General features: G+C 46.9%; 1 protein-coding gene across 2 annotated transcripts in view; it reads right to left on the bottom strand.

Moving 5' to 3' along the window:
* The window catches only part of PAX5 (paired box 5), a 131,500-nt gene that overhangs the window by 63,211 nt on the left and 48,947 nt on the right, over positions 1-19,342 (bottom strand). For both annotated transcript variants that reach the window (XM_057423928.1, XM_057423929.1), the window contains exon 6: positions 18,916-19,091. In XM_057423928.1, coding sequence (XP_057279911.1) covers positions 18,916-19,091 — 176 coding nt within the window. The remainder of the gene's footprint in view (positions 1-18,915; positions 19,092-19,342) is intronic.

Below are 19,342 nucleotides of genomic sequence, written 5' to 3'. Positions count from 1 at the left end.
CTAACCTTCTTGTTAAACTTCTCCTGCTTCTCAGCCCTTTCAGCTTATTCCTCCTCCAACACTCTCCATGCCCTCACATTTCCCTTACTTTCATGCACCCAGCCCCTTTTTCTCTACCACCACCACCTTGAAGACGTGTGCAACCACAGCTCTGCTTCAGCCCCACTTCTGCACTCTGGGGAGGACAGCCCCTTGAGCATCCCTCCTCTGCAGAGGATGTCAGTGATGGTCCCAGCCTTCCTCCTTCCTGCAGGTGCAACCAAAACTCCTTCTCATTCCAGGATCTACCAATGTAGATTGTTCTTCAGCCTTTCCTCGCCACTCCATGATATTTAGATTTGCAGCCCCACTTTCCCTTCCACTGGGTATGTGCACATGTGATGGCACCATGGGGTTTTTTCACTCCCTAATCTGAACTAAAAGCCCTGCATAGATGTCTTATTTCACCTGCACTGCTCTCAGAAAGCCATAACCACACCGTATCCAGACTATCTTCCCACAGCACACCAATGCATCACTCCCCACAGGCAGGGTGTGAATGTGACTTCCAGGTTAGAAACGGGGAGCAGACCACTTGTAGTCTGGGAGGAAACATCCAGCTGTGCCACAGGCTAGGTCACACACAGCGCCAGAGAAGGGGGTGCACATCCAAATGCCATTGACAAAACAGAATTCTGGGGCTACTGCTCCTCACACAAACCCAACCAGGACCAGACTGAGGCCCTCCCTGCAAACCACAGACACTGGAGTCCAGAGCAGACGCTGAAACAACACAGTTTTCTTCCCTTCCCGGGTCTGATGAACTGACTTAGGAGGAAGTGGGACCAGGCCTCACCTCTTAAGTTAATGATCAGGAAGCATAATGTCAACAAACCAGGAGCGTGGCCCTTCAAGTGCGGAGGCATTGACCTGTTTCACTCAGAAGCATGCAACTATCAGGGTGCAGCATACCCCACTGGGCGCTAGGGCAGTGGTAACTCATGCGCATCCATGTAACCCCACCACAGAGAGATGGAGGCATGTGCAATAGCAGAGTCCTCCTGCAGGCAGCGCTGCCCATCTCATCAGCCTGCAGCAGCACAGCCCCAAACCATGCAACCACTTCTGTGGGCTGGAGCGCCTGGAAGCGTTACACTGCCCAGCATGGCTTGAATGGAGAACTTACAGCTGGGCAGTATTGCTGCAGAGCTCCAGAAGATGGAGGCGTGAGAAATGGAGTCTTGGGGTCCCTCCCACTTCTGGTCCCAGTAGCTTGCTGCAGACTGGAAGTGCACCTCCAGTAACTTCTTTTTGAGCCGCCTCCCTCTTCACATGGCAAAATGGTGCCAGCGTTCCTTCTCAGACCCACCAGCAGCCACACTGAGCATTCATCTGCCACCATGGACCTACCACCATCACTGCTCCCAGCTGACCTCCCAACTCCTCCAACAGTCCTGGTGGAGGAGCGAGCCCCTGTATCACACCCACCTCTGCAGTCACAGCCATCTGCAGCCCTCCTTGCCCCCCGTGTAGGGGCTGGGAGGGCCACAGCACCCCCTTAAGAAGTAGCAAGCCTCACTGGTGCTCGGGGTTCACAGCACCAGCTGTTCACCCATTCACACGGGGCACAGCAGCGTTCCCTCTTCTCACTCCCTTCAGGCTGAGTTTGTCCTTCCAGACACCCTGTCCAGACAGTAGGTGAAATCCCAGGCACAGGCAGCGCTCATGGAGCAGCCCCTCACCTCACAACCCCAGTTAAGACCATCCTGCCAACCCTCCCTAGGAGACTCTCCAGCCACTCAGACAGGCAGCAGAAGGGGTCTTAGATTTAGGTCTTTCACTGGTGAGCTGGAAGTGTCACTGGCAAAGAGCAGCCCAGAATGGCCAGGCATGGCCAGGATCACTCCCTACACAGCAGGAAGCCTGACCTGCTGCTGCATGATAGGTGAAAAAGCAAGAGGCGGGTGTTCAGTACCCTAGAAATTACCTGAAAAATGACTGCCTGCGGTTGTACCACGCACTGTCTCATCAGCATGGAGCACCACTGCCATAGCATAGAGGAGAGAAAACACAGACACATGAAACGAATATATAAAGGACTGACTGAGAAGGACAAACCAAAAGAAGGCGCACGGCAAGGTCTCATGTGCTCTCCCTACCCCATCCTGCTCAGCCCAGGCAGATGGGACCTGGGCGCCTGGCAGGCAGCTGGGACTGGGCCATGGCACCCAGTGGGGAGCAAGGGGGTGGCGAGGACAACAGTGGTCCCTGCATGCCCATGGGGAGCAGCACACCCACCCTTACAGGGTCCTTCCCTGCCAGCCTTTGCTGCAGAGTGCAAACAGGAAGGTTTCTGTGCTGGGTGAAGTTTCACATGCACCTTCACTGCAAGAGCCTTATTTCTAACTATTACTCCCTAGGGTGGGGAAGGTAATGGGCAGGTGGAGAGAAAAGGGGTGCAGCAGTGTTTTGGTACCATTTTCAGACAACTAACACAGTGTGTGAGGAGGAAGGGTCTGTTGTCTACTACAGTGAAGTGGCAGACAGCCCATCACAGACTTCACCCTGAGCTTTTCCTAGCAAAGATGCCTGAGCATAACATACTGAAAGGTCAACCTACCCTGTGCGTACTGCAATTTCATCCTTGAGATTTTCCTTGAATTTTATCCCAAAGGGCCAGGCAAAGATGGACACACAGTTGGTGCTTCCTGAAACAGCCTGGTTCTGGGGTGCCAGCACAGGAAACTCAGGGAGGTCCCATGGGATGGGATTAGCCCTGTGACACTGCTGCAACCCAGGCAGCATGAGGCAAATACATCCCCCCTCCTGCCCCATCCTTTTGTGGGGCACAGACCCTGCACCCCTCTCAAGAGACTGCACCAAGCAGAAAAGAGTTTTCTGCTGTGCAGGGCAAGCAGCCATTGAAAGGAGCCAGCTGGCATCCACTGGGACCCTCACATGTTGCTTCTTGCAGCTGCTCAGTTTTCCAAATCACACCTGCAGAACTCTGGGCAGACTTGATGAGGCACCTCTTGTTCCTCCCTGCTGCTGGCAGGGCTGCCCTTGGGCTCATGGCACTGCCTGGGATGCAGCAGCAGCAGCTCAACAAGGGCTCAGACTACCAGAGCAATGTGTCAGCCTGGGGCTTCGGGACTTCAGTCTTCCCCTGCTCTGATCACATGTGCTGTCTTCCCGCCCAACAGACTGCCTTGTTGCCAAAAACAGTGCTCCTCCTCTTTTAAACCAGGCATTAATCCAAGGTCTCCAAAAGACACAGTACTGTCCCTCAGGTCGACAGCTAAAGCCCCTGCTCACAACTCATAGCAGCACCAAGACAGACCCCATAGCTAACACCTCCAAGTCATCATGCTGTACTACTTTAAAATTAATAAATATAAACAAATATAAATAATAAAATTAATAAATAAATAAAGTCCACCAGGCAGGCTGTCCATAGAGCCCCCTGCATCAGCCTGACAAAGAGAAGAAATTTGTAACATTAGATATGGTTCGGAGAGCTTAATCCAAAACAACTCTATAATTAATCTCCCCAGGCTGTCAGAAACTCAGCGCCACTCGCAGCTTGCATGGGCACGGGTGCTGCTCTGCCTGAAATTTTACGGGAATTGAAAATCAATCCTAACGCCCTCCTCCTCAGCTGCCTCACATCCAGACGGGAAAGGCATTCAAAAACCTATATATCAAAACCTCACCACTGCTGCCTGCCAGCCACCCCTCCGTCTTGTGATTTACATGACATTCCCTATGCTGCCCTCCACAGCCATCAAAACCAATTCTGCTTTGAAGTAAAAGCTAATTGGGCCAAACCCCATTTTCTCTTTGGTTTTGGCACTGTTGGGCTCTTTGCTGTCTCACAGGGCATGGAAGTTTGATTTCAATAGTACAACCTTTTTCCCTCAGTTTATGTGGAATATTTCTGAATCTCCCTTTCAAAAAAACATACTTTTTTAAAAAATTAACATCTGTGTTTCGTTTTAGCAGAAATCCGATTAGGATTGTGCATATCCCCAGAGATTCCTCCGAAGATAGAGGGAATTAGCTAGATAGTGCACCCTGCCATGAACACATTTACCCTCATACTTCAGAATAACTGACCTGATTTTGACCCAATATTCAGACTATCTGCATGTGGGAAATGACATGCTACATTTTATATTTCCACAGTGCAATCCATAAGCAAACACAGTCATCCTGAGATTTTCTGAAGGGACCCCCAAATCCAATCTAAATGCCTAGAATTTACCTGTTGTTTTTCTTCTATACATATAAATAGCCGCATTTCCATTTGCTCTTTGTTTCTCATTTTCATTTTGTTCTAATATCTGCATGTAAATGTCTGAAAATAGCATCTGTAATTGAAGATTATGAAGTATAGCCAGCTCCTGACAGGCTGCTAAGGAAGATGGATTATCCTCATTTTTCTGTAAATTTTGTCAATTTTGGAATTCATAAGCTATCAACACTGATCAGAATGTGACCGCACAGCTGTGTCAAGGCAGCAAGTATGGTGACTGTGCGACACCCGAGGAGGATGGCTCTCCCCAGCCACTCAGCCAGAGGCACGCACTATGGGAATCCTCCCTGGCTGCTCCCGGCATCTACAGCTACATCTGACTCTCCTTTTGCCCCACTCCCCCCCCCAAAAAAAAAAAAAAAAAAAAATTGAAAGTACAGAAATTCTCTGGTGTGTCAATTCACATCACAAAGCATAATTTATTGTATGGTTCTACCATTTTATTTATCCCTAAGTAGTAAACACGATTTCCATTCAGGGGGGTTGTTATATTCCACTCCTAACAGACAATCACAGCACACTTGAGGCAATTGTTTAGCCTCTTCCTCTCAATTTTCCCATTACTGGGAGTAAGTACTGTTGGGACTCTTTAATAGCCCGACTGCAGCCCATATCAATAACAGATGAGGTTTAATCGTCCAACACAAAAATTATTTAGGCTCAGTAAGGACATTCAATGTCATTTGCATAATGGCATTTCTATCCTGAGCACCTAACCCATCGTGCATAAACAAGGCCCTGGGACCATAAATAATAATAAATCATGACGTCCACACTCCTCTTGCTGTAATAGGAGCCTCTCTTCGCAGAAATTATTTCAGTAGGAAATGGGCACTGTAATTTTAAAGACATGTGGCATTGCACAGGCCAGTAAATCACCCGTGTGCACACACACACACACACGCTCCAGCAAGGCTGCCCGTGGTAAACAACAAAACCCCACCAAATCGCAGCACAGAAAGCAGCCTGCACTTGCTGCTGAAATCATCCTTTTTACTATTATCATTATTATTATTATTATTATTGTATCTTAGAGCTAGCAGACTAAATGAAAGCAAAGTCTGAAGAATGTGCGTGATGTCTGGGCATGCGTATGCAGGGACAATGGACCCATAAGTCTGCCAAAATCCACCTGGCTGTCCCTCCCACCCACAGCCCTTGAACCTCTTGAAGGTCCTTGAACCTTGAAGGTCTGGTGGGAAACCAGCACACACCTGCAGACATGTTCTCAGCCATGCCTTGCACAGGCCATTTCCCCGTCACCCATCTGGGGCAGAGGAAGCCAGCGTACTTATCTTCCTCTGGTTTGCAAGTACTCTCCATAGAGTCATGCTAAGGAGGGCCTAAAGGAGGTGATGTGGCTTTCTGAATTTGAGCCTCACCATGCCATTAGCAAGCACCAGGATGAACAGAGACAGTGAAACAGTGGTAAGAGCTGACCTCTGCTTTTGCCAGGATTTGCATACTTCATTGTCACACATTTATCCTCAACAGCTCCTTCCTCTGACAGTATAAACACAACTCAGTTTCCTTCAGGAGATGAGATGAAAGGATGGATCACCCCCGCTCCCACTTGCCCTCACCAGCACTGCCCACCCCTTCAGGGACTCTTCCCCACCATGCCAGAACCTCCCAGATAGGTTTACTGAGGAATGCAGAAATAGGATGACAAGTTTTGCAGGAGCTTCCTCCTTGTGACAGTGTTGCATGCCCATCCTGGCTGCTGTACCTCAGTCATCTCCTCCCCAGCTTGGATTCTTTAACCATCGTATATTGTGCAGCCAAGATGTGCCACAGAGGGCTTTGGCGGATGCAGAGATGTGGAAACCTTCCTTTTCTTTAGCACGTGCTAAAGATTGTCCCCTGGGCAGGGGATAATCTGGGGAATGTGTGGTGCTTTCTTTGATGTGACATTTCCTAAGGATTAATGGACACTGAACCCCGTTCATCTCCTAGGGTAAATCTTGAGGTGGTTTTGCCCTTCACTAACTAGCTGAGACCTGCTGACATCCAAACGCAACAGCAGCAGTTGCAGAATGTGAAGGCTTTGAGACAAGGCACTGGAGCAGGGCAGGACAGCATCACATACCTCAGAAACACCCTGTCCACCCTGCTTGCCTGCAGTGCATGGAGCAGGCTACTCAGCCTCAAGACCCATCCAGAAACATCTCAAACTGTCTGCACACAGATACAGAAAAAGAAGCAGAAGAGAGGCAGGCTGATCAATGAGTGTGGTACCTATAGGGTACCTGTGGGGTGCTGGTTCCAGGTAAAGAGACTTTCTCTGCTGACACCCACAGCCTGACACTGCTGGAGGCTCTGCACTTCCCCACTGTTGTGAAAGGCGCCAGCCAAGGACCTTCTATGAGGAAAAATCATCAATGACAGGTTTCCTTGAAACATTTCAGTTTTTATCAAAACATTCTTTGTTGGAAAGACAGTTTCAGCCAGACACACTGCAGTTGTAATAATCATCATTTTGCTGCTAAAAAGTCAGCAGTGCTGGGGACACCCGGGCACTGCACACACAGTGAAACATCACAACAAGAAAACAGCATCAGACAAGAAGGTTGGAACTCGCTGATGGTACAACCCAAGCATAGAATCACAGGATTAGCTAGGTTGGAAAAGACCTTTAAGATCATCAAGTCCAACCGTTCCCCAGCACTGCCAAGGTCACCCCTAAACCATGTCACTAAAGGCCTGCCTCATCTACACAGTTTGTGAACACTTCCAGGGATGGTGATTCTATGGGAAGCCTCTCCCACCTCAGCATCTCTCCCACCTTGACAGCCACCCCAGTTCTTGTGCCAGATGTGTGTTTAGGGTTATATTTTGATACCTTTCTCTACAGTCACAAGAACCAGAGATCAACCATTTGCCTGAATGAACATGGGACCACAGGGTATGTGCCTTCAACAGTAACTCCCTTGGGTGTGAAGCCTCAGAACTTGTCATTGCTGGAAAATTGGGCACACAATCTGATGACAATTTCTTGTGTTCCTTGATTTTACCTGATATTTAATCATGTAGTTTAATTATTTAGAGAGGCCCTTATACCTTGGTCAGCTGTGAGCCTGAAGGGGGGTTCTGCAGCACGAGGAATGAGCAGAAGAAACCCCTGCTCTGTGAGGTTGCCCTTATTCAATTATATTTTCCACATGAGAGAAGCAGGGCTGAAACCATCCAACTATGTGCTAAGCTGCTCCTTTCAGATTTAATTTTTTTTTTCATTTCAGCAAATTCTGCTGCCGCCAGATTTTTAAGCAGCCACTATTCATATGAGCAAAGAGGAAATTTGAAACTAGCCTTTCTTCTGGAAGCAGCTTAGCTCCACAAATGCTTTTTGTCATCATAAAACCATTTCTGTAGGTTGTTTCACTCAATCGCTTCTTAAACAGATGGCAACCAAAAACTATGGCATTCTTCTGAAAACAAAGCATCTGTCCTGAGCATATTACTGAGGTTCCTGGATGCTTCATCCCAGGCAGCTCTCCATCTCATCATGCATACTGTGAGAACAGGATGCTGCTCTCCCAGTCACTTTTTCCGCATTTTCAATTGCAACTGTATTGAAGTTTCCCAAACTCACCTAATAAGAACTGGAATGAATAGCAGACATCTGGACATTGGGGTTGTTGGATAATCCCAGTTAAAAGGAAGTTCCAGAGCAGCCTCATAGCAGGGCCAGCAATGGGACCAGGCCAGGCCACCCAAGGCTTTACACAGCTGGGTCTTGAAAACCACAATGGATGGAGACAGAACAACTTCTGAGGGCAACCGTTTCCCTGCCCAGCTGTCCTTGAGGGAATAAGGGTTCCCTTGGACCCTGCAGAGCCCCTCCTGCATCAGCTCATGACCCTGTCTCTCATACTCCTACCATGCACCTTCATGAGAAGTTTGTCTTCTTCAAAGATGCCTTAGCACATCTAGATATTTACAACCTGCACAGGGAGAACCTCTGAGAAACCCATCTTTGTCCACTAAAGTGATGTACAGATTCAGAGAAAGCCTACAGAATGAGTGTAAACCAGTGGTTATTTCCGAGCAAAAGGGGTAGAAACTGTATTTGAAACTATTCAAAGCCTGCAGGATCCAGACATCTACTGGGCACTAAGAAGAGAAATCTTGTTCCATTCTTCAAACACTGGTGCAAACCCTTTCCTCAAATATCGTGTGAGCAGGCCAAGCTTTAAACAAATCTATGGGCAAGTGTGTTTACTCAGAGATTTATCTTTCCCTCTCTTGAATGGCTAACACAGACATAAGGATGTTGGTCAATTTTGCTACAACATAATCTTGACCAACTAGTGCCACGACACAATGTTGTCTTTTTCTACAGAGAAAACCAGCTTGGGGACAATTCCAGATCTCTTTTCCTATGCAAGTGGATTATCACATACACAGTGTAAAGTGCATGAATGACTTCCCTATTATTTTTCAAACAGAAAAAGACTACATGAGCAATTATAATTGTAGTCATCTTACTCATATATTACACTTTGATGGGATATTGGAAAACTGATGGGTGGCCAGTAAATCACTGCTATCCTTCAGCTCAGGAATAGCCCACTGTTTTGAGTGGGTATTGTCTGTGATTTTTTCTGTAATGACAGGATGTCCATTAGCTGTCCGAAAACAAAGATGCGGGGTTTTATTTAAAACATGTTGATGTGATAGAATTGGCTTATCTCTCTAAACTAAAAAAAAAAAAAAAAAAAAAAACCACACCCGTAAACATTCATTTATTCACAAAACACATGATGAACAGAGATACAAGTACTCAAAGCTCCCAGATTGCAAGGAAATGTGGACATATCTGGCAAGACAGCAAGATGTGAAAGCTTTTCTTAAATTTCTCACCTCTATATCATACTTACAGAAGCTGTGGCAAGTCTTCTGAAGATCACTGACTGCCTTTGCAGCACTTTGTTTCGTGTCACTAATGTCTGGGTCTAAAGCTGGTGTAACATGCTGAGATGAAATTCGGTGACACCCTCTCCACATGAGCCTGTGCACAACCTGGGGAGCCTGCTCAGGGCTAAAAACATCAGCCACTGCATCCATACAGAGCAAAGAGCCAAGGACAAAGAGCTCCAGACACAGCAAGGCTGGCCTGTCCTCTAACTCGGGAATTTGTATTTTTACATGTTATCATATCTAAGAGCGGTCAGGAGGAAAAAAGCGGGAGTTACAAACCAGGATTGCACTACAATTCCTGAAGGCATCGACTCTTCTGTATTTTGAGATTCCTCTCTCTGATGGCACAAGGGGATGAGGTGACAAACACTCTTCTGGGTGTGTGGAAATGGACCCATGGCCTGCTCAACCAGAGCCAGACATGGTCCCCAGACAAAGCCACATGAGCAGGGATACAAGCCCCAGGAAGTTCAGCACAGCAAACTTGGAGGGAAGCTGCATCAGCATAAACCAAGGCCATCACTGGGGCTTCTCCAACAACCTAACAGGCACTGGGATAGCTCTAGTCTTTCAAAAACACCCTTGAAATCCCTAAAAGTCATGCACTGCTGCTCTCCCCCGGCTTGGTCTCACTGCACTGATTAGGCCACATGCTGCTGGGAGGAGCGGGAAAAAGCAGGCATGGCCCAGTGGCTCTGTTTTGTTTGCTTTTTGGTTCATTTCATCAAGCTCTGACTCAGTGCAGGCTAGCTGACACAGAGGGTGCCAGAAGGAAAAGAAACAGCCTGTGGGTTTCCTTATACAACAAGTACTTCCACGCTTTGCCAGCACAGCAGGGTCAGTGCAGTGAAACCTCAACTCTGTCTTCCAGCAGCAGCTGCTCTGTGTGGCAGGGCAGCACTGCTGGGGCATTGCACGCTGGGCACTGCAGACCCCTGGAAACACTCCCTGTTGCCTTCTGGAAAAGTTTGCAGGAGAAACGCTGACACAGGGCTGCCTGCTGCTTCCAGATAAAGTGGTAAGGCCAGCAGCCACCTGCTCCCACGGGGAGGGACCCACAGGAAGGGAACAGAGCTCAGGCAGGGGTGCAGGGTGTCCCCACACTGTCTGGACAGGAGGGCTGGCATCCCTTGCATTATCCCACCTGGGCTTCTTCCTATCACTTCTGCTTCCTCAAAGACCAGTCATTTCAGTTTCAGCCCCTGTTCAGGCAGACCCCCAGGGTGTCCATGCAAGCTGCAGGGTGCTCTCTGCAAAGATGATCCTGATACAGGGAGATGTTAGCAGGATACATGGCTCCTGTCATGCTACTTCCCCAGAAAACTCCTCTCCACCACAGCCCCACTGTCACACACAGTACCACGTGTCATACAACAGAGTCTGCTGTGACTGTCACCACCCAACATGACATGCCACAACAAGGCAACACACACAGGGAATTTTGTGCAGTCTTCCGGAGCTCATGCACAAAGAACACTTGTAAGGGAGGCAGAGCAGCAAGGATGCAAATGGGAGGCACTGGCCCAAGCAACTGTGCTTTCTGCTGCTATTCTAACAGAAAAACCTCTCTACTCATAAAAGTTGATTTTCAGCAGGAAGAAACACCATGGCAAGCTTTTTTTCTCCTTCTTGACCCTAACACAGATTAGAGCCAAAGAAGAAGGCAGGGCACACGCCCACCAGCCCCAGCAGGATGATGGATGCTCAGAGAAGAGACTGTCCTGAGAAGCCTTCAGCCTCTCTGCAGCACCAGGAACAAGTCACTGCATACGCTGCTCTAACTTGATCTGCAGTGCACTGGAAACTGCTTTCCTCTCCCCAGCAATTACTTGTATTCTCCATCAGACAGCATGACCTTTGGAGACACTGCTCTCCCCTTGACCCTGCACAATGCTTTTAGCCCTGTGCTGTTTTCTGCTACCACCATAGTGCAAATAAGTGACAATCTCTGTGATGGTGAACAGAAACAGTTATCCTACACGAAGTCTTACATGCTGAAGGCTCAGCTTCCAGAAGCCAATGACAAGTCAAATCTCTGAGCAATCCAGAGCATCCAGGGGGCCCTGGCAGATGGAAAAGCTCTATCTAACACCCCTGCAGCATAATCTGCTGTTTCACTGGGAGCTGATGGCTCCCTGTGAACCAGAAACTGTGGTTGGCAGCATCGTCTCAGGGCTGGAAGGGCTTTGTGCACAGAGCAGCTCTTCATCCACCCCATGTAAGGAGATGGGGGTAAGTGCAACTGTCACCTCCAAAGAGCTGCTACTCCTTCCCAGTGAAATGCCCTGTGTTACGGCTCAGCACTGGTCCTCTTTGGTCTTTCTTACACCTCTTTAAATTTTATTCAGTAAGAAAAAATATCACCAGCTTAAGATGCCCTTCTGAGTAGCCTCTGACTCACTCAAAGGAGACTCTCACAGTCTCTCCCAGTTTTGCCCACCCGCTGGCAGAGATGGGCAGCACAAGGAGCAAGTCCCTCTCCAAGGCACACATGCCTGTTCCCTAGGAGGCCAGCAGCCCATTCCTACCACCCAATCACCCTACCATGGCTTATAGTGCCCATGAGCAGCAAAGTCCTGCATTCAGGAATCAACAGAAAAATTGCAGCAAAAGCCCAGGGCTGCATTCCACTAAGTGGCAAGAGCAGAGCAGGGTCACTCCAGAGGGGAACAGTGCCAAAATAACCTCCAGCCCCCAGCAGACACCCACATCCTGCTCCCATCCACAATGCACGCAGTGAAGGCGGCCGCATTCAGCAACCCAGCAACCCAGGTTGCTGTCCTGGAGGGGGTGCATTCCCTTGCAGCAGTGTGGGAAGTGAGATCTCTGCACAGCCTAACCCCCCACAGCCCCTGCACAGGGCTGGGGTCATGGGCACCTGTACTTCCAGCTGCCGTCCTTCCACCACCCTGCCTGCTCAGACCCCGCGCCCTTTCCATTTGGTAGGGATATTGATCTGCTGGCAGCAATGGGCTGGATAATTAGTCAGGAATTAGGGTTTCTATTACAGCCAGGAGGCTGCCTCAGCTGATTTATCACCTGAATAATTTACTGTGATTGAAAGGAAATTAAAATGAACTCCATTTGACAACTGTGTGCTTTTATGGGCTTTAGTGAAGACTCAAAAGCCAAATTAATAGCCTGGTGTTGTTTAATAGTCTACTGAGAGTAAATATGGGAAGGTTTTTCCTCTCCTGATGTGCTCTCTTAGGCTGGATTTTAGAGTTGGATTTTTTTTTTCCCTCTCACCAATAAGCCACACACTGCATCAGAGGATGTTTCAGTTGGAAGAAGCACAGCTGTAAAAACCACAGGAACACCCTTACTCTCTGCTCCTTATTGCACTGCTGACACTTGCCCTTCCCTGCCTATTTCTGCAAGTAGAGGGGCTCCCAGCACTGGAGAAAGGGTGGTTGTTCAGGCAGCCAGGCAGGAAGACCTGCCTCTCCTGGGCTCAGTACCCTGATCACCACATACATCCACCACCACCCCAGAGGGTATGCAACTGCATTTGGCACAGCTTGGGATGCTGAGCCCACGTCTGCCTCCCAGACTCCTGCCTGCATTCAGGGAGCTGTCTGCAGAGCTGGCAGGTCAATGCGGAACTCCACTTTGCCTCTTCCTGTTCTTGCTTATCTTTCTCAGTTTTAGCGTTCGTGTCCATTCGTCGAGCCATACACTGTTGTTTTGTTTTCCTTTTTACGTTTCACCTGTCGCACAAGCCATGGGTAAGAACTTGCATTTACATGCTCAAATCACTTCTGCAGGTGGCAGATGAAGATTCTGGACATTCAAATATGGCCATGAGTCAGTTGCATAATTTTGTTACTGGACAACATAGTTTTGTGTAAACACAAGCAAATAATCAACTCTGCAGCTCTCATTGCAAGTGTCAGATTATTTGAAGATGCTCAGCAGCCTTTGTCCACCCAAAGGTAGTGTTCTTCAGGAATAAGCGTATTATCCACACTCCAGCGACCCAGACCAATCATATGGTCCTTCCTTCTGCTTTTCCAGTAACTGCATTTTGAGAGTACTCTTTGCACATTTAAAACAGACAGATGGGTCACACTTTCTGGCTTTATCTAGGGCTTTCTCTGTTATTCCTGAAGATAAAACCCCAATATTGTTAGGAAGATTGTGCACTTCTGAGCTCTCAGGAGCAGCACTCCTGCAAATGCACCATCTAACACAGCTCCTTACAGTGAAAAATCAACATTCCTCTTTCAAAGCTGAAGCATACTTGAACAGGAAGTAAAACTTGAAGATTTTCAAACAGAATTTAAGCCCCTCTCTCAGTCAGTTCAGAGAAGACCTTCACTGTAACTACCTCTGAAACTGAGGACAATCAGGTTTCAACTTCCTGCAATTTTTCCACTATATTTGAAATTTGCAGAGCTCATTAGCTATCCAAATTTCACTTGCCTATGCTTCAGATTCAGACTTATCAACACTGCATGCCAAGAATACATATACTATTATATGTTTGCCAGGTTACTGGTTTCTACCTCAGCTCAGAATATTGACATTTTATCCAGAAATTAATCCAAGAACAGGTATTCAGTTTAGTTCTAGCTAAAAGTAATGGGAAAGCACGAGCAAGGGCCTGGGAATTATCTGCTATTAGCAGCAAGCAGTTCCCTTTTAAGTCAGTGACCTACATAGTGTTGAATCTGGTCACATCATGTTATGCCTCATTATGGCCCTGATCTAAAGTCTACTGAAGTCAATAGAAATATTCCTTTTGGCTTCAATGAGTATTCAATTGGGCCTGTGTATGAAGCTAAAAATACAAGAGAATCCATTTCTGTTGTGGACAGAAATTCAGTATAGATAATTCTCTTCTTTATTCTGGGGAAATTAATGTACTGCTTCTCCTGTTGGGCTGATCCTTCTGTAGATCCTTCATCCCAGTCTTCCCCTTAGAGGCATTAGTCCCAGTCTCTCACAGCGACAAAAAGCATGCTGGTTTTCAAGCACCAGGCTTCACCCCTGCCCGCTTTGATGGGGCTTTAATGCACTTATCCATCCTCCCAGGCCTGAAGTCCTCCGTCCAGATCACAGCTGTTTCCTGAGTCTCAATCTTCAGGCACATCTCCTGCCCATGCTTTAGCTGGTGAATGCATTTGAGTCCACAGTTCACACTGCTAATACTATGGGCTGGGCCTGCCCAGAACAGCTTCCCCAGGGAGCTCCATCCTCCATCCTTCTGGCTGGATTGCAGGAAGCCGCCAAAGGACAATCAGCCTCAGCCATGCAAACCCTTGATTTGCTGGGTACAGCCGGCATCTCTGGTTCTGCCAGCTGGATTCTCCTAATGGACTATGCACTGGAAAATCAGCCCACTCGATGTAGCAGCTCTGTGCATAGAAAGGGCACAGCATGAGTGCCAATTCTAGATAAAATCTGAATTGTTAGTGCAGTGATCACAAACAGTGGGGCTTTGCCTATAATAGGGGCCAGGCTGAAATACCTTGCCTGCCATGGACGTAGCCATACAGCAAAATGCCAGGGCAGGCTTCTTGTGTCAGTACAGCTTTGCTCTGAGGAAAGCCTGGATGTGGAATGCACTGGCTGTAGCACATTCGTGCTAGCACAAACAGCGCTTCCTGTGGCAGGAGGACTGCACTGGAACCGACAAAACAGGGAGCCGCCGGATCCATTTAAACACCCCCCAAGAAGCATGGAGAGGAGAACGGAAAACGCTGCCAGCCCAGGAGGCAGATGCTGTAAAGGCTTTTCTTCTCCAGGACCTGAGGATTATGCGACATTGAAGACATGGACTTTGTCCCAGCTGATGAAAGAACCGCATGGTGCTGGTGGCCAGAAGCCATGAGCAGAACAGTGGTACAACAGTGGGGTTGTAAACACACTGCTATGTGCATATCCAAACCCATGCCCACAAATATGTAAAATCAGTTTTCCATGAGCATTTGCAGCCAAGGAAAATCAATCATGGGCTGTTTGCAAAAAAAAATGTGCACAAAAGTGTACAAACGCCAAGGAAAGGCATTTACACAAGAATTCATGCTTATACCAGAGTTCTGTCAGGGAAAAGAAGGCCAGGGTGCTTTTAAAGTACTGACTTTATGCCTTGGTTACTTGCCCAGAACATAGAGACACAAGAGGGCTTGACTACGTTTGCGCAGCCAGCCCTTAGGCTCCTCAGCTCCCATCTGCAGGACTTCACCTGCCAGCAATGTTTCTTGCGCTCTATAAGCACAGGTATCTCACATCCATGCTGCAGAGTACATACCCATGCATGAACAGCTGCACCACTGGGTTTCAGGTTACAAAATGAGGCACATAACAGGAGATGCCTCACTTGCCCTCCCCAACACACAGTCATAGAATCATAGAATCCCAGACTTGTTTGGGTTGGAAGAGACCTTACAGATCATTCAGTTCCAATCCCCTGCCACAGGCAGGGAAACCTTCCACTAGACCAATCCAACCTGGCCTTGAACACTGCCAGGGACAGTGCAGCCACAGCTTCTCTGGGCAACCTGTGCCAAGGCCTCACCACCGTCACAGGGAAGAACTTTTTCCCCAGATCTAAACTAAATCTCCCCTTTTTCAGCTTGAAGCCATTCCCCCTTGTCTTATCCCTACAGAGCCTTGTCAAAAGCCTCTCTCCAGCTTCTTATCACCCTTTTAGGCATTGAAAGCTGCTCTAAAGCCTCCCCAGAGCCTTCTCTTCTCCGAGTAGTTAATTATACAAACCCATGTTGGTGGTGGGATCCCTGCCTCACCCAGTGCATGCAATGGGCACTGTTTCTGAACAAAGGACTGCCTGATATTTAATTTTCTGTCACTGTTCAGTGATTGCCTTCTCCCCCGTCATTGTATGAGCCCTGCCCTGTGACAAGTATTCATTCCCTGAAAGTCCCTCTATAGAAAGCACAGTTTACAGCAGATATGAAAACTCAGATGATGTTTTCCAAGAGCACAACTCATTTCGAGGTGAGAAAAAACTCATGAGTCTCCATTTCATGCAGGTGAACTGAGGGAAACAGTAAAAATGGAAAAGTAAAGGAAATAGATTGGAAGCCCTTAAATTAAAAGGCTTGGCAGTCCCACACAACTCATCAAACTTGTCTACCTATATGAGGGTCAATGTACGCTTTCCAACAGCACAGTTTCCAAGCCCAAATTTTGCCCAGAAAATGCATCAGGAGGACTTTGCAGCTAACCTTCAGCCAGGGGCCAAGCATGCTGAGACTGCAAATTCTTTGCTATGCAGGAGGAACCTGTCCTTCCTTCCCACAACTCACCATTGCCAAGGGACTGTTCCAGCACACAAGCAAGGAGGAAGACTTAGAAAAGAAATGCCAAACAGGGAGAAAAAGGAACTTCCTTGTCTAGAGAATGGCAATTCTTCCAGTAAAATACCTGGAGCCTCCTCAGACGAACAGCACATGGGCATCAAATTTTTGTGCCCAAGTAAAGTTAACAATAATTCACCTGGCTGCTACTGGACCAAATTTCTAAGAAAGCAGATAAGCAGTAGGTCAAAAGCTCCTACTAGACTTCTTGCCACATCTCATCTTTATGGGGAGGATCATCTTTTCTTTATTTTCTTCTACAGAAATAGCTCAGGACTCCACACTGCTGACTTAGCTCCTAAACCAGCACTCTGGAAGTCTCGGTTTACTACAACAATCTATTGCAGGGACAAAACTGGTTTTCCAAATCACATCATTAATGTGCTCAGTGTTTTCTTTCTCATTGATTTCTTTGGCCTCACTAATTGACCCAGACAGCTTCTCCACTGTGGTTTAGTATTGTGACAGCTTTGCTTAACTCACCAAAGAGGTAAAACATGACTGCTTTAAGTAAGGGGTGGAGTTCATACCTCATCATTATGAACCAGAGCTAGTTCACACAGAACACCTACTTTCATCTTGAAAGCTTTACATGCCAGCAAAAGGCAGAAGCCAACCCCAAACAGCCATGAGCCCTTAACCAGGCAAGGCAGTTCTGCTCAACACCTTTAGTAAATCATAGTATCACATTTCTCAGCATCTGACTTCTCAGAGCATACAGAGAGTACCCTGTTAATCAATTAGTAGCTGCGTATCTCCAATCTTAATGATCTGGCTGCACAGGCATTCTTGTCACAGCTTCTTACATGGACCCAGGAAGCTTCTTGCTCCTCCAACAGTTGAATATCCTGAATTTGACAATCGGGATGATATTTCAGCAACATCTTCATTCAGTTCTCCCATTCTTTCTGTTAAACCAGTAAAAGCTTGCCTGCATAAATGTTCACTCACTGATGGCCTGAACGACAGTCCTGCATCACTCAGAGACTTCACAGAAACTAATAGAAATGAATAAACTATCGTCTTCTATCACTGCTCTCTTTGTAAGGATTTTTTTGGCGTGTAAAAGTTTCATAGGGACAGGTCTAACACCACACAACTTCCAAGTGCAGGAGGGAGTGCAGTGCCAGTCCTCTCCAGTATCACCCGTGTTAAGATGGGATAACCACCATCTAGTGGTATGTGGAGGCCATTTCACCTTCCGGAGACAATGCGTCTTTGGCTTTCCTAACGAAAAGAAAACAAACTAAGCTCAGCAATTTTCCTATCCTTTTCCATCTTGAGTTCAGCTCTGAAGAGTTTCTTAGCAAATATAAAAGAGGGAAACTACAAAACCAGCAGAAGCTGGTGAAAAACAAATGGCTCTATGAATGAAATAACAAGTGACAGATGTGAGCTTAAAGGCATGAGGAATTTCTATTCTACCATACGACTTTCAGCATAAGTAATTATTTAAAAAAAAAAAAAATTGATACCAATACCTATTCCTTAACTGAAGACATGATGGTAGCTGGCTGCCATGAGATAATCTCCAGTGGCCCTCAAATGTACAGGTTCCTCCAAGGGAAATCAGTGGCTGCAGTTTAGGAAGTCCATCCACCTTGCTAAAAAGCAGGTCTAATATTAACACTGAAGATTAATGACCAGATATCTCATTAAGTAGCCAGCTAGACCTACGCTGGTGCTGACAGCAATATATTCATTTCTACCTACCTCCTTCTCAGCAACTAAATTAAAGGCTGCTTCCCAAGGAGAACACAGAGAGTCATACCTCATCAGTTTTTGCATGTGCTTCTGTATTGCTCCTGCAAAAATGGAACTTTCCCAAAAAATTAGTGCCAAGTCCTTCTCAAACACACTGCTAATCCATAGGTGCAACTAATTTACCTTCAATACTAATTGGGTGTTTCTCTCAGCAAATGGCCAATTACATGCATAATAAGCCATTTCTGGATACAAAAATCTAATTTGCGTGCACAATCATGGTAACTATGAACCAAAATTAGAAATTGGGATTTGCACGTCTTCTCCTTGCTGCCTGCAGAGCCTGCTTTTGATTTAACAAAAGCATCAGAAGATGTGATATTCTTTAAGGACTCACTTAATGTAACTGCTCCAGATCAGGTGTAATTTCATATCCATATACTTGCTATTAATAAAAAAAAAGTAAAACTTTTTCCTTCAGTTTTTAAAACTCAGTATTTATGTCTAATGTGCACTCAGCTGAGAGGAGCTTAGCTGAGAAGATCTTGACACAACACAAGTTTATCCATGTTCTTCTACTGACATTCTTGAGACACATTTGGTGATGCCCACCAAACAGACCTCTGCCAGGAAAAAGCGTATCTGGAAAATGTTGAACATTTGCAGTAGTACCTGCTCTGGTTTGATGGGCTCAGTTGTCGTGAAAATGTCAGAATAATGTTGCCTCTCGAAGACTCGATCCAACACTTCTAGCTGCTGCTGGGTGAAAAGGTCTCCTCGCATCTGTTTCCGAAGAAAATCTCTGCCTGGGAGAGAATGGCCATTTGGTACTGGGGATTCCTGAATACCTTTCAAAGAGGAGAGAGAAGGAGAGTAAGTAGTCATCACAATGGTGAGACCTACATATGAGTGTCTAATTTTATCCCTTGAATACATGTGGGTACCAGTATGGTAACACCACAAAGACACTTTTGAGAGGAGGTTACAAGCAAGACACACTAACCAGTCCTCCATTACACACAACCCTCAACACAATTTACCATTAATGATTTTACACATGATTTAAAGGCAGGACAAAAGCAGGCTAAGGTCACATCCT

The sequence above is a fragment of the Pezoporus wallicus genome, unplaced genomic scaffold (genome assembly GCF_028554395.1).
Source record: "Pezoporus wallicus isolate ANWC-B61680 ecotype Strahan unplaced genomic scaffold, APGP_CSIRO_Pwel_v1 contig_7363, whole genome shotgun sequence".
Lineage (NCBI taxonomy): Eukaryota > Metazoa > Chordata > Aves > Psittaciformes > Psittacidae > Pezoporus > Pezoporus wallicus.
Note: the sequence above shows the minus strand (reverse complement) of the source record. Positions and strands in the feature narration are given on the sequence as shown.